Here is a 15,371-nt window from a genome sequence, read left to right as displayed (position 1 = left end):
AAATAAACTTTGATACGCCCTGACGGAATGTTTCGCTGCAGTTTATCTGCAGACGCAGTGTGCCTGTGCTCGGTGCAGGAGATAGCTTTCAAAGCAGATCTATTATGTAATTTTCCTTGGATCTCGGGAGGCTTTACAGGGTTTGGTGGGTTTGGGGTTTTTTTTGGTTTTTTTTTTTAGAATAATGGTGAGCTGAATCTACACGTTTGCATTTATTCTACGGAATCTATTTGATGGAATTGCAATAGCTCAGAGCAACAGGTATACCCGCTCTAGGGAGCGCCTGGGTGTGGACACAGTCTTAAGGCGGGTGTTGCTCTACTTTCTGTATTTGGTGCTAAAATTAAGCGAAGGACAGAGTTGCCAGCCTTATTGTGAAGTGTGCTGGGCGATGGCATTCGGAGAGCTACAAAGTTGGGTAGTTCAGTGCTAGCCTGCCTCCCAGTGCAAGGGGAAACCAGTGATCATTCCAGGTCGGTGCAAAATGTACGAGAAGGCAGACGAGAAGGTATTTTTAGGAAGCGTATCTAAATATACAGTGTAAGAGTGAATGTAAAAAAAAAAAAAATGTTGTGGGTTGTAGAAGTTATCAAGTGGGATTTGCGGTGCGCTCTCTGCAGGAAACGAAAGCTGCTCCAGTTCAAAGCCACATGCACCAACGTGACATATAAGCCATTAAAATATCATCCTGACGGCTCATTTCTGCTTCATCATACATTCCCTAACTGCTTCCAGAAAGCAAGAAAAGAAGAAATGAAGGATGACCGCCTCGATGCAAGCGCCAAAGAGGTGGTGGGTTCTTAGGGGGGGGTTATTGTTTTCTTCTTTCATTCTTTCTTTCTTTTCCCGTTCCCCTCCACCCCCACTTTTATTTTCGCCAGTTCAGAAATGAGGGGAAACCTTCAACAGGTCGCAGGGGTAAGTGCCTGGGTGTAGGGGGTGCCTGTGCAGCCTGGGCTGCTGGCTAGCCCCCACCGCCTGCCCCAAGGGCTGGACGAGAGCTCCCTGTCGTCGGGGGGGGTGGTCGGGAGGAGGCTTGGCCACCCCGGGAGGAAGGGCTGGAACCTTGCGGTGCGGGGGGGGCAGCGCCTCGGCTGCCCCTCGCCCACGTGGGGCAGGGTCCCGGCGGCAGCGCGGCGGGCGGGGACGGGCGGAGGGCCGAGAGCCCGGGAAGCACCGAAGGGGGGTCCGACACCTTCTGTCGGACGCCGGGAGCCGCGCTCGCCCCCCTAAAAGCAAAGGGTGGCTCGGCCTGGCGGTCCGCGCAGTGCCCAGCGGCGGAGCCCCGCGGAACAGGGCAGCGGGGTGCGCAGAGCGGGGCTGGGGCGCTGCCCGCCCCGACCGCGGCCGGGCTCGCTTCGGACGGGCAAGCACCGGGGCCGGGAGGGTCCTGCGGCCGCCAGGCAGGGCCGGGAGCCCGGGGCGGCGTGCAGAGGGGGACGAGCGCTGACAATGGCGAGCCCCGTGGGGAGGCGTCCCGGGGGACGCGCTCCCCGCCCAGACCTCGCCCACCGCCGCGCCCGGTGCCGCGGGGGCCCGCCGGGGGAGCCGGCGCCCCGCACCTCAAGCCCGGCTTTATAGGCGGGTGCGGGAGGGACGGAGCCCGGAGCTCGGCCGGCCCCCTCCGGCCTCTCCCCGCCCCCCCGCAGGCAGGGCCGGGGGGGCTGCCCGGGGAGCTGGGTGCTGCCGCCTGCTTCGGCACAGCCCGGGCAGGGACTGCGACCCTGCTCCCGGCCCCGAGGGACCCTCCCGCGTCTGAAACCGGCTGGGGCTGGGGGAAAGCTCCCAAATCCCTGCCCAGGGCGATACACCCGAAGGTGACCTCTGACCCGAGCCCAACGCAGCGTGCCAGCCCCGGGCACCGGCACAGCGCCGACCGATGGGGACTGGCGTGGGCTTCTCGCCGACCCCTTTCCTCCCACTCCTTTGTCACGCACGATCCCTCAGCCCCAGGGAGTCCAGCCCGTTGGCCGGGCTTCTCTCGGGGCTCTCTCCACCCGGAGACGAGAAACTTTATTTCTGCACCGAGCCCTTCCCGGGGACCGCTCCCTCCGCCCTGCGCGGCCGCGGAAAGCACAGGTTGCGTGCCAAGCGGCTGGCGGCGGGGCACACGCCGTGGCTGCTGCCGCCCACTCGCTCTGGCTCGCAACCCCGCCCGGGACCCGCGCGGCGGCGGCTCCGGCCCCGCTCGGCCGCACCTTCGGCCCGGGGCGGGAGCGAGCGCTCGGGCAAGGGGGGCGGGCGGGGAGGGTCCCATCGCAGCCCCAGCGCCACCGCGGGGGAACCGGTACCCCACACGAGCGCCCGACATCCCAACACTTTGGGCAAGGGGACATCCTCACCCTCCTGCTCCGCCGACGGCACAGGGCAGATGAGAAAAGCGTGCGAGGTCGAGCCAGAGTTTTAGCCAATATTTACTCTGAAACGCAGAACTGTTTTGCCTTCCTTTTTGTCATCTGGTAACCATTTGAAATATTAAATGCAGCGATTTGATTTTTTTTTTTTTTTGTCCAGTTTCAACAAGTTTTGGCGAACACTTGGGAACTGAGCACTCCTCCAACCTCCCACCCTAACCATAAAGCACAACTCCTGCAAACCTCTCGTTAGCGGGGCAATGTTGGCCACTCTGACTTGGGAAAAGTGAGAGAATGAATGGAAGTTGACTAGGAATTTAAAATCCTAAGGGATTGCTAAAGTTTTGGCAGTAATTTTCATCACAGCAGTGAAAATATGGAGGACATCAAATTATTTATGAAAGATTATGACTGTGATACGACGATGAAGTTTCGTAATTAATATCATCAAGTGTTTGTCTTAGCACAGATTTTTGTTTACTAGCTCTGGAGTGCCTATAATAATAGTAGTGAGAGTAATAATAATATAGAGACAGAAATAATAATAATAGTAGAAATAATAATAATAATAATAATAATAATAATAATAATAATAATAATAATAATAATAATAATAATAACGTCATTTTAAGCAACTGATTCCAGATTCTAGTGTGCTTTTCTGTATTAAAACCCAAACAAACAAAATCCTGAGCATTTCAAAGATATCTGCAAACATTCAGACTCAGACACTGCATCCAGCCCCAGATCTGCTCTCAAAGCTATTGCTGCCGCTCAAAGCAAGCTGTGCAAAGTTCTGCCTGTAGCAGTGGCAGTGCTCTGCCTTGCAGAGAGCAAAGAGCAAGCTGAAAATTATAGGCAGGGAGAAGTGCCAGGGTGGTACTATACTAATCCTTGCTGAGACAACAACTTGTGTTGGAGGCTCGCAGAGAGTCCGGAATTTAATTTCGGGACGGAAGGATCTGTAAACAATATAGCCGAGTGGGTAAAAACTTGCCTTACAATAGCCTGCCAGAAGGTGAATGTCAGATCAAAGGAGAACTGAAAAGATGTCCTTTCATATTTTTTTTTTCCCCTAAATCAGCCATGGAAACTTCATGACTCCATAAAACATGTGCTGCTTTGCTGGGGAGACAGCCTCCAGTTTCCCCTCGGAGAAAGCTTCTCTTCCCCTCTCATTGCCTAACTTGTGTTTTTGGTCTGGTTTTATAAGTTGGATTTTGGGTTTTTTGAGTTTTTTGGGGTTTTTTCCTTTTCTTTTTGAATCCATGATGCCACACTTATAGGGTGCCTTACTCATTCCACTTCACGCACAAATGGTTTTGCTCTTAACTTTCTACCTCTCTCCCCAAACAGGAACAAAGTCAGGAAATGAGGCACAAGACTCCCCTTGTAATGAGGAAAAGAAAACGACTTTACAGAAACATCCTGGAAAAGTCAAGTAAGTTAAAATATGTCCTTTTTACAGTTCAAAGGAGACTGTATTTTTTTCAGCTTAGTGTTTAACGTACTTGCATAAACACAAATCAGCGACAGAACACCCCACCAGCAGCTGCCTAATCCTGCTCAATGCCTATTCATTTGGAGGTTCTAGAATTAATATTTGACGACTCTCTCATTGAAACAACAACCCCTGACCCCATGTGATTGCACTGTCACATTATTCTATGACATATTCATCTTGAATTCATTTACGGACGATTTGATTGGAATGAGGTTTGACATGTATTGGATCCTATTAAAGAAGAAGACTTTGATCTTGTTGATGGGGTTTACATGATATGTATCATCTTTACCAGGGATACCAGGCTTCCACAATGTGGTGTCTAAGTAGTCAGTGACTGACAGCTTATCTGACAGGAATACCTTAATCTTGAGGTCCTGAATGAAATATTCTATTTAAAATAAGCATATGATTTGCTTGTCCTAGGGTAGCTCTAGGTCACAAAATGTGAGAGGCAAACCTAGGCACAAACCGTTGCTTGCCTGGTGGCTGACTTCCCATTGTTCGGGAACCCTGAAATAAAAAAGTCCCCATAAGTGGATATGGGGCGAGGGAATAAAAACAAAGGCAGAGTGTGCTCTCGAGCTACTCGGTACCCTCTCCTCCCCGAGGTGAAACTGGGATTGCTGAAAGGCTTTCTTGAACCACCTCTTCCTAACCAGCAGTGCCTTCTGCCGGGGCAGGCAGGGGCTCAGGCTCAGGTCCTGAGTCTGCTTCCCGCATCCCTCTCTGCCAAAGCGAGTTTAAGGGATAAGGAATCGCGCAGGGTGACTTTCTTGGTCCTCACTGTTTCTACTCCTCGCTTTTTTCTCTTTCTCACAGTAAAGATAAGGGAGTTTCAGACTGATCCGTTCCCCTGCTCTCGTTTGGGGTTTGAAGCCCAAAACCGTAACCCCCCGAAGCCTGTCTGAAGTGTTCAGGGCATCCCGGCCCGGCCCAGGCCTCGGGCACCGGCCGGATATTTTGTAGCTGGCTGGTCGGGAAGTTTCCACAGAGGTGGAAGTGGGAGAACACTGAGTGGATGAAGATCAAATTTGGCTTTCTTGTGCTTCCCGAGGGCAGGAGCTGTGCCTTGAGCTGAGCACGGTTATAAAGGGGGCTGTGTCTTCGAAACAATGCTAGAGATAGCGACAAGCATCTCGATGTTTAGGTAGATTACTACCGAAACAACCAGGCTAAGGTAAAGCCGCTGAGCAGCTGGGGCCGCTCCCACCCCGCAAAGGGATGTGCAGCCGGTTCCACGCCGCAGGCCTCGGCGGCCCGGCGGGGCGGGGGTGCGGGCAGTGCCGGAGGGTCGGGGCTGCCCCGCGGGCCGCCCGGCCCGGGCCGTGGCAGGCGGAGCGGAAAGCAGGGGGACAGCTCAGCCCCTCACCCAGGCCACAGCCCCGACTTTCTGCCACAAGAGCCAGATCGGGCCCAGAGAAGTGCTGGTGACTCGTCTTTACAACGTGTCACCTCTTTAGAACAACCCTCCAGCTCGGGCCAGCCTTGGGGCCAGGGGCTGAGGACGGGGTGGCGGACACACAGAAGCCACCCGGAGGAAAATTCGTACTCAGGATCGGGCGGCCAGTTTGCTGGCCCTGCAGAAGCTGGTGTTGACACATTTGAGAGTTTGCCGAGAGGCCGGCGTGTCGGGTCAAGCGGGCTCAGGCCGCTGCCAAGAAGCAGGAGACCTCGGTCAGCTCTCGAGTAGCAGCGGTTTGAGCTCGAGCTGCCAAAGGGCTGCACAGACAAGCGTTCAAGTTTTCAAAACATTGTGGGAGATGAGCGGAGCCAGTCCGGGTCTGGGCCCTCTTCCCTCCTCTTCCCCGTTTCTCCGCCTCCGCGCAGTCATGTGGCGGCCCCCGCCCGCCCTCCCCCGCACACAACCGGGGCTCACATCAGCCTCACCTAACAGTGAGGGACACCGAGGGCCAGGTTCTCATACGCTGCCTGGAAAAGGGTGTGAGAGACAGCCCTGAGTGGGGGGCAACTGAGAGCCATGAGTGTCTGGCAAGAAATCATCACAACATTTGAAATGAACTTAGGGCAAAATTGTTATGACTTTTTTTTTAATTGGCAAACCCTTCCAGATGTTTTCTCCCTTGACTGAGAAGTGTCAGAATTGATGGATAACAAGTATGTAGAGATGCAGTGTTTTAAGGAGGTATGAGGAAAGCAGCTTTATTTGGGATTCACAGTCTCAGTACATTTGTAAGTAACAGATTCATACTTCCTAACGTTTGTCTCTTCTGTGCACTCCTATTGAGATGGTCATGAATAGGACTGTCAAATCCATTTCGTAGAGCAAGTAGACTTGAAAGTTGAGATATTGTGAGGATGGTGTGTGGTTTAAAATGCCTGCGTAAACATGTTATGTAAGGTTGGGGAGCTAATTGCATCATTTGTCACTTTTCATCATCTCCACTCAGAAAGATGTGTGCAAGGATGTATCTATAGCTAGCTACCTGAATATCAGCCTAGTTTTACAGTGCAAGTATGGTAAATGCAAGCAGAGACAAAATACAATTGCAGCCTACCCAGAATGTGTGAAGCTGTGTCAAAGATGTCTCCTATGTGGTTATGTATGTCCTAAACTTTAGTCTTATGGTTTCCAGTCTTTGCCTTGCAGCTTCAGTTATGAAAGTAGTTGGGTTGACGTTGCCAAGTAGTTTCTTGTTTTACTACTTCACATAAAGCCTATTGATTGCCAACACTTAAATTCTTAGGGAAATGCAAAATTCTGTGCTGGGAGCTTTACCTGGCATGCATCTGGTAAAGAACCCACTGGCAAGTTAACAGCGAGTCAATGTATTAAAATGATGAGAGTTTGAAGGGATGGGTAGAGAATTAATCATTGCTATATTTCATAAGACTGTGAGGTCATGGTGGAGCCGTTTTTGTGTCAGGATCCAAGTACTGTGGTAATACAGTGGGTAGATATTTGAAGATGTGTTTTTCTTTCTTGGAGCAGAAGAATCTCTTTCCACGTTTCATTAACTTTTTTTAAGTTCACAATCCCCTTCTTAAAAACTTAAGCAGATGCTTCCTCCTGTGCTGAAGCCCTAAGCTTTTCTAAACCTGTAAGGCCTCAGTGTGTCCAGCTAAAACCCATACCTACACTTCCACTACTAGCACGCAAACCCTGCAGACCATGTTATTTCCTTCAGGTGAGAATCATCAGAACCGAGTCCACTATGAATGTTTGGCAATGCTTTTCCTTCAAGCCAAGGACGGGGATTTTACGTGGAACTGCCCTGTAAGTGTGCGTGAGAGAAAGTGAGAGAGGGAAAGGGAGAGACTCCCTCTTCTGGGTTAAACATTCAGATTCAGCCTGAACATCACGATTTCTCGCATTGCCCCGGCGGCCAGTAATCAGATAGCTGCTAAAACTTGTCAGAGGAGGGGGAAGGGGATGGGATCTCTCAGGGATCCTTTCTCCGGGCTCAGGCACCGGGCCGATGGCCCGAGTCCCGGGCCGGTAGACCGAGTCCCGGGCCGAGCCCGCCTGGCCCGCGAGCGGCCGGGGCGGCTCCGGCCGCAGCTTCTGCCGGGCAAGGACGCTCTCCCCGCGCTGGCAACAAGTGCCGAGGACCCGCCGGCAGGACGGGCACCGGGATCGCTCCGGCTGCCGCTGCCCTGGCCGGGGACCGGCGGGGCTGCCCGTGCTCTGCCGGGGGCGAACCCCGCGGCCGCCCCTTGTCTCAGGGCAGGGCAGCGGAAACGGACAGAGGCGAGGGGGAGGCCGGGGCGATGCCCTCCACTCCCGGGGAGGCTTTTTTCCCCGGCCGCAGGCGGAAGCCCGGCAATGCCCGGCCCCGGGCAAGACCCCGGGCAGAGACCCCGGGCCGGGCCGGGCCGGGCCGGGCCGGGCCGCGGACGGGGGCGCCGGGGGAAGGGCTGGCGCGGCGGCGCATGCGCAGCCCGTCCCCGCGCGCGCCCCCCGCGGCACCGGCGATCTCCCTCTCCGGCGGCGGCGGGACCTGTCACGGTGACGTCACCGCGGCGGCAGCCAATGGGCGGGCGCGGCGATTGTGTGGCCGGCGGGGCAGCGGCACGGCCGGAGCGCGGCCCGGCCCCGGTCCCGCCGCGCCGTGAGGGCCGCCCCGGCCCCGGGCAGGACGGGCCGTGCCGCGGGACCTCCCCGGCCGCCGCCAAAGCCTCCCGCCGGCCCCCCGAGCCCACCCGCTGGCACAGCCGCCCGTGCGTCCCGCGGCAGGGCGGCGGGACCGGGAAACTTTTTAATTTTGGGAGAAAGGAGAAAAAAAAAAAAAAAAGAAAAAAACTAGAAAGTTGTTTCCCCCGCTCCCCCCCTTCCCCCCCGCTGCCCTGTGTATCTCTCCTCCCGCTGTCAGGTGACTTTTTAGCGTTAGAAGCTAATGAGCGTGGATGCTCTGGGGATCCCGGTGATGGACCCTGCTGCTCTCTCCAGGCGGAACACGGCGCTGAGATTAGTAGACTTGGCGGGGGCTCCTCGCCACCACCAGCACCCCCCTCAGAGCATGACAGGCTTCCCGGGCGTCGCCGGGCACCCCCACACCACGGCGCCCACGCCGCCGGGGGAACACGCCGCCGAGTCCCGCCTCGGGCCGCAGCAGCTCCGGCCAGAACACATGGGGCACCGCCACCATCCTCCTCCTCATCCTCCTCCTCAGCATCACCCCGCGGCCCTTAAGATCAGCCCTGCCCCTCATCCCCACCACCAGCTCCTCCACCACCATCATCATCATCATCATCATCATATGGCAGGCCAAGCCGAGGTGGTCTCTAGTCACACGGCAGCGTTTGGCCCGGCGCAGTCACCAGCAGCCCCTTACCCCGTGTCTCACCCAGCCCAGGCTCTGGCAGCAGGTAGGGACTTCTTCATCCGCAGAGACCTGCCGGCCCCACTCATGCCAGGGCTGACCGAGCAGCACCCCGCTGCAAGTTCTCACCACGGACTGTTTGTCTCAACAACAGGTAGCTACCCCGGACACCATGGTCACCAGCACCACCACTCAGAAGCTGGGAATCCCTCTCTGTTCACTGGACTCCATGAGCAGCCTCCCCATGCAGCTCCAGGTGGCCATCTAAACGGACAGCTCAGACTGGGGTTACCTGGAGAAATGTACGCCAGGTCTGAACATTTCACTCAAGTACCAGCCTCCAGGACAGATCATTTTGCTGCTTCTTCGCTTCATAACTACGGTGGTATGAATCTGAACGTGAACCTGGCTCCACACCACGGCCCGGGTGCCTTCTTTCGTTACATGAGGCAGCCCATCAAACAGGAACTCATCTGTAAGTGGATTGAGTTGGACCAGACTCCCAAAAAATTATGCTCGAAAACTTTCAGCACGATGCACGAGCTGGTGACTCATGTCACGGTGGAGCACGTTGGAGGACCCGAGCAGTCCAATCACATATGTTTCTGGGAAGAGTGTCCGAGAGAAGGGAAACCTTTCAAGGCCAAATATAAACTTGTAAATCACATCAGAGTCCACACAGGTGAAAAACCTTTCCCCTGCCCTTTCCCAGGCTGTGGCAAAGTGTTTGCCAGATCAGAGAATCTCAAAATACACAAAAGAACTCATACAGGTCAGTATGTAAAGCTCTCTTTACTCTATTTCTCTCTGTTATTCCGCGTACTGATTTGCTTTTTTTCCTTTTTTTTTTTTTTTTTTTAATGTATCCTTTGAGTTGTTATTGAATGCACGCCAAGTACTTCCGGAAAATAAATTCTCAGATTTGTTTGTTTCTTTACCGTTTGGAGAAGGGGGAGGAAAGGGGGGGAAGGGGAGAGCGAAAGCAAATCTCAGAATTCTCGTCCATATTTTTTTCTGGTTGTGCGGAGAGGTTGCTGTAATGTTTATATGGGTAGATCTGTGTAAGTATCGAACGATATAGCTACTGTTTCTGCTAATTCACACAGGCGAGGATTTTTTTTTCGATTTAAAGTAGTCGGGGGGAAAAAATGAAATCATTGTGCAAGCTCACAAATTAAAAGTGAACAATGGAAGTTACAACTTGTCTAGTCAGTTTTGACTGATGTCGCTGAGATGCTGCTGCTCGAACATTGTGAGAATAACACAGCTGCGACCTTTTCGTTCAACAGTTCTGTTTTGGGCAGAGGGAGTTTCAAATGTTTGATCTGAATAACACTGACATTTTTAATGAGCATTGCCTTCCAACGACTTTCTGCATTCGCAAATATGGGGAGCTGCGATTTCTGATTCTCGTGAGGGAAAAAAAAAAAAGAAAGAAAAGAAAGAAAAGAAACCCTTGTGTTGTTTCGGCCTGTACATTCTGAAATGTCATTTACAGATCTGTTAAGTGAAATTGGGACATGTGTCAGAAACATCTGTTAGTTCTAGTTAACAGAAAATAAAGTAACACGATGGACGATCTTGCAGAACTACGTTTGAACTCTTCCGGCCAGGAAAGCATTTATAATTAATGAAATTGCACGTAGAAAGTTTTCACACTTCCAGGAGCAGCTTGTGAAGTTGTATTAATTAGTTTAGCAGCCGGTGTTTGTAGTCCATAGCGCTGGCTTGTCTTTTTTTTTTTTTTTTTTCCTTCTCTAAAGAAGAAGATAAGAAATAAGCCCTTTTTGGAAAATTTAATCTCTTCCAGTGTAGGGTTTTCCACCTCCCACCCCCTTCTGTACAGCCTTATGCACTGCGAGGGAAACTACATAATCCTATTGTAAGATCTGCTTACAGCCAAACGATTTTTTTCGCCTTCCAGTTCATAAAACTCCCCTTCCCCCATGCTCGGTGCAGGGCTTGACCTTCCAGGAGTTGCATTTTTTATGATAGAGCGCGACGTGATATAATATGCAGAACATACACTAATTTCGTATCGCTATCATCTAAACATAGCACTGAGATTTTACAGCGACCGTCACTCGTCACCTCATTATTTTTCCATCGCTCTATGAGGAGTAAGTCTGTGTGCGGGGCGGGGGGGTGGGGGGGAGGAGGTGGACGACAGCGTAGCTGTGTTCCTCGGCTGCCTTCTTGGCCCCCTTTTTCCTCGAAAAAGGGGTATCCCCGGGTCACGGAACTTGTATCCCAGCCAGTTCCTTGTTGGATCAGCACAGGTACAGCCATTAACCGGGAGAGCTCATCTCTTAATGACAGTGTTTTTCTTAAGTAAACAAACTTTTACTGCTCTTTAACGGCCTCACTGTTTGAAGTCTCTGAAGCAGAAAATGGTTAAATTCTTGGGAAAACTGACCTACATCGGAGATGCAGGTTCAGGGCAAACCCGAGAGCGGAGATTTGCGTTTATTAAACACCATTCGGCGCGTCTGTACTTTTGGCTTTAACTTTCTCGGTGATTAATTGCTGTATTGTGCAAACTCCTGCAGGGCCTTTATGGTTCCACCGTTTCTATTAAACACCCAGAAGTTGTCAAAAACGCAATGTTTCTGAAACCCTAATAGAACTCACTACGAATTATTCATGAAGACAGTTCTAGATTCAACAGGAAAATTATTGCCTCCTTAAATATTAATGACTTCTGATTTCTCCGAGGCTGGGGAGCAGGCAGAGGGATATCTGGCGATGTACGAGTTTTCCAGGTTGGAGGATAAGGCCGTTAAGGCGGCGGCAACGGGACGAGCAGGACGGGCTGGGATCACTTCACCGCCTTCCCTGAGGGCCAGGAACAATAGTGCGAGGCGTGGGACGGAGCCCCGCTCCCTCCCTGCGGCCCCCGCCGCCCCCGCGCCTCGCCCGCTGCCCGGGAGCCGCCAGCTCCGGCTTCCCCCCGCCACCACTCACCCGGAGAAGTTGGTAAATACCTTAATCCACTCCCGGAGACGGGGGATTATGCCACAAATTCCAGGCTGAGTTTCACTGAACACTTTTGCCCAGCTACAAGTGTGGGGGTAAAATGGCGGTAGAGTCTCCATCGCCCGCGGAACTTTGTGCGTGGCTGCGGCTCCGTGCCCGGGCTGCGGCAGCCGGGACCTGTGCAGTGTCCTCTCCCTGCCGGGCCGGGATTTCCGCGAAAGAAAACCTGCTCTCGCGAAAGGAATACTTGCAAATGGCTCGGATGGCTCCTCTTTATTGAGGCGTTCAGGGAATGCAACCCGGGCAGCTGAGAAAATGCTGCCCTCTTCCCACTTGAAACCCGGCTGCACGGACGGACCTTTCAGTGGCTCTTTCAGGGGGTTAAGCGAAGTTGAACATTTTTCAACTCGGCAAAGCGCAGTGCGGCGCAGCCCGCTTTTACCTGAATGGAACTCACTTTGCACAAGCAGAGTGCTTATGAGGATGGCTTTCCCTGGGGTCTCCTAACTTACTGCTTGCTTGTACTACACTAATATCCTTGATTTGTTGTCTCAACTTAGATGCTGAAGGTCAAATTATTTCCTTACGTGGAACTCTAATTAGATTATAGGCGGGCGTGTGTCTATGCATATGCACCGCTGTATGTCGACAGTATTTGGTTACAGAATCCGCATCGTTTTGTGAGAGACCTTATTTTTAACCTCTTCCCTCCCTTCCCTCCAACACCAGATATTTACCCATCCTCCGTGCAAATGCTAGCGGTGCAGGATGTCAGTGCTCCTCATTGACCATTACAGTGCGGAAAGGGCATACTTTAAACGCGGAGCCATGAGCCTTTCCCACCCACCTTGCATAAAGTGCATTCATGTGAAATATTTGGAATGCCTTCCTTTATTTTCCTCTGCTCGCAGCCGAGCCCGATGTAGACTGAGTCTCTCCTAAATTTAATCATGACGAATTGGGAGGGAAAAAAATAAAAACGACAACCACGAACGTACAACCCAAGAAATTTAAAAAACCAAACCAAAGCAAACACACAAAACCAAATATTGGAAGTCCTTTCAGCTACATACGCCATGATGGTGAACACAGTTGCTTTGTTTGCGCTTCACGTTAAGGTTAGGCCGTGTATTTTTGTGGAGTCCTCTCCGCCCTGATACTTTTTGACTTTTGACGGATGAGGAAGATATTTTCATAATCGGTCGGTACAGGACCTGGGTACCCCTTGGCAAGCAGGATTTTTGCAGTTTGCTATTGTCAGGAACAATAATGCCGCCAGCATTTCATCCTGCATCTGGCTGTGGCGTGTTTCCTTGAAAACCTCCTGTATATCGTCTACCATGGCAAGTCCACATGATTCGAGGTTACATTTTCACACGACTCCAGCAATACGATTGTATTTCTATTATGCATAACACCAGTTATTATATGATCAGACAATTTAATCCCGGTTGCAATTCCTTCAGTGGCTGTGTAGGTTGAAATGGAAAGGGAATCCTTACACTCCTGACAGTGCCGTGCGCTGGCCTAGTCATCCTTCTGCTGAAACTTTATCATTTTTCCCGCACAATCAATGTCTTTCTGAAATATTTCGTACTTTAGCACATGTTATCAGCAAACTGGGGAGCGGGGAAAGGAAGGGGATGTGGATCTTCCATGGCATTGTAATCAGTGCAAGTATGAAGTGGATGAAATATGATCTAGCCAGGTTATGGAAAATATTTCCACGTGCCTGGGGGACTGTGAGAAATGTATTTAACGTTAAAGCCTTCGAAGGGATAAATCACTGACCGCTCTTTCTGCAGGACTTCGGAGTCTGCGGGGACAGCACAAGTTTGCTCGGAACGAGCAGTTCTCCTCTAAGTTTTCCTTATTTCGGAGCTTTGTCTTGTGCACAAACCCTTAGGATGATACACACACAGGCCAGGGGAAAGAGGAGAAACTGGCTGGGCAGGGCGCTCCGCCTGCGGAGCCGGCCACGCATCCGGGTGGGCACGGAGCGCGGCGCCGGGGGATGCTCGGCGGGGCCCGCGGGGAAGGGCAGAGCTAGTGAGAGGAGATTCCGCGGGGAGAGGAGCCGTGGCAGGGCCGGAGAGAGGGGTCCGGGGAGGCTGTGGGGGTGAGGGATGCGCTGCTCCCGGCCCCGCCGCCGCCGCTAATGGCTGTGCTCGCCCATTGCCTCCTGCAGGGGAGAAGCCGTTCAAATGTGAATTCGAGGGCTGTGACAGGCGCTTCGCCAACAGCAGCGACAGGAAGAAGCACTCGCATGTCCACACCAGCGACAAGCCCTACAACTGCAAAGTGAGAGGCTGCGACAAGTCCTACACCCACCCCAGCTCCCTGAGAAAACACATGAAAGTGCACTGCAAATCCCCTCCTCCCAGCTCCGGCTACGAGTCCTCCACGCCCTCCTTGGTGTCCCCCTCCTCGGACTCCGGCCGGGAGCCCCCCGCCTCCTGCTCCCACGCTGAGCCCTCCGCGCCCGCGCAGCCCGCCGCCAACCTGAGCGAATGGTACGTGTGTCAAGGCGCGGGGCCCCGCGGCCCCCCCGGGCCCCCCGGGGCCTCCCCGCCGCCGCGCCTGCCCGCCGAGCCCCGGCCCCGCTGCTAGGGCGCGCCGGGAGCGGCGGCGGGCGGCCCGGCCCGGTACGGCCCCGGTACGGCCCCGGTACGGCCCGGCCGGCACGGGGAGCGCCGCGCCGGGCGCGGGGAAGGCGAGCGGGAGCGGCAGCGAGAGGCGCTTGGCGGAGGGAGAGAGGCTGCGGAGCGTGCGGGTGGGCCCTGCCCGCGCCCCCGGCACCGCGCACACGGGAGGGCTGCGCTCGCCTCGGCCGCGGCGCTGCCGCCTCCTCCCGCCGTGCCACACACCCCCACTCTGACCGCCTTGCTCCCGTCTGTTTACATGCCAACTGATTTGCATTCCCTTTCCTTATCCCTGTCCTTTCCCCTTTCCTTCCTTTCCCTTTCCCTTCCCCTTCCTCTTCCCGTTTTCCTTTCCCCTTCCCTTCAGTGGTTTCATACAGATTTTCTCTGTACAGATTTTCTCTTGTCAACAGTATTGTGTGCTGCACTGTTCTGTTCGCCCACGATTTTCTGTGAGAGTGTGGTTTTTTAAGAAATATATATATATATATATATAAACTATTATTTGTTACCAATTTGTACAAAATGGATCCATTAAATTTTTTGATTAATTAACCCGTTCGATTGACGTTTCTGTAAAGAATCTCCTTACTTTTCCCTCTTTCTGTATCTAAATACATATATATATATTTCCTCCCCCCACCCAGTAGTCGCTAATAAAGGAAGGCCCAGGGGGGTGCGATGATTGACTGTCCATTTTAGCTCCCACTGGTAATGACTTCTAATACCTAAACATGCCCGTCCCCACCCAGAGCGCGGCTCCTGTTGAACCGTGGGCGCTGGAGCTCCCGGGGGGGCGGTTCTGGGGGGGCTGGGGGGAGCCCGTTCTCTGACGTCACTGCCAGGGCGGGGGCCGGGCAGCCCCCGGCAGCGCGGGGACCGGGGGCCGCTGCTCCGCGGCCCTGCCCTGCCAACAGCCCCGAGGAGACGTGAACCGCTCCCACAACGCGCCTCCAGCATCTCCATGCTGCCCCAGAGTCTCAAACCTACAGGGTTCATTGCACCGGTTCAGAGAAAGAAGGGAGGGGGGGGTAAAAAAATAAACAACCCCCAAAATAAATAAACAAACCTCTCCGCTGGGGTAGCTTGAAACTACCGAATGGTGCCGTTT

At 53.5% G+C, this 15,371-nt stretch overlaps 1 protein-coding gene across 11 annotated transcripts in view; it reads left to right on the top strand.

The window, feature by feature from the left end:
* ZIC4 (Zic family zinc finger 4) overlaps positions 1-15,371 on the top strand; it is a 35,290-nt gene that overhangs the window by 1,617 nt on the left and 18,302 nt on the right. For 2 of the 11 annotated variants that reach the window (XR_013183626.1, XM_077183939.1), the window contains exons 1-2: positions 8,125-9,414; positions 13,807-14,131. Coding sequence is in view for 10 of the 11 variants with exons in the window: in XM_077183939.1 (XP_077040054.1) it covers positions 8,217-9,414; positions 13,807-14,131 (1,523 nt within the window). In the remaining variant the exon portion in view is untranslated. Of the gene's footprint in view, positions 1-181; positions 793-816; positions 919-3,710; positions 3,796-5,741; positions 6,052-6,399; positions 7,097-7,962; positions 9,415-13,806; positions 14,816-15,371 lie in introns of those variants that run through there. The other 9 variants (XM_077183944.1, XM_077183945.1, XM_077183941.1 and 6 more) reach the window with 9 other exon arrangements.

Source organism: Agelaius phoeniceus, chromosome 10, assembly GCF_051311805.1.
Source record: "Agelaius phoeniceus isolate bAgePho1 chromosome 10, bAgePho1.hap1, whole genome shotgun sequence".
NCBI classification, from domain to species: domain Eukaryota; kingdom Metazoa; phylum Chordata; class Aves; order Passeriformes; family Icteridae; genus Agelaius; species Agelaius phoeniceus.
The sequence above is the reverse complement of the archived record's forward strand: the minus strand, read 5'-3'. Positions and strand labels throughout refer to the sequence as shown.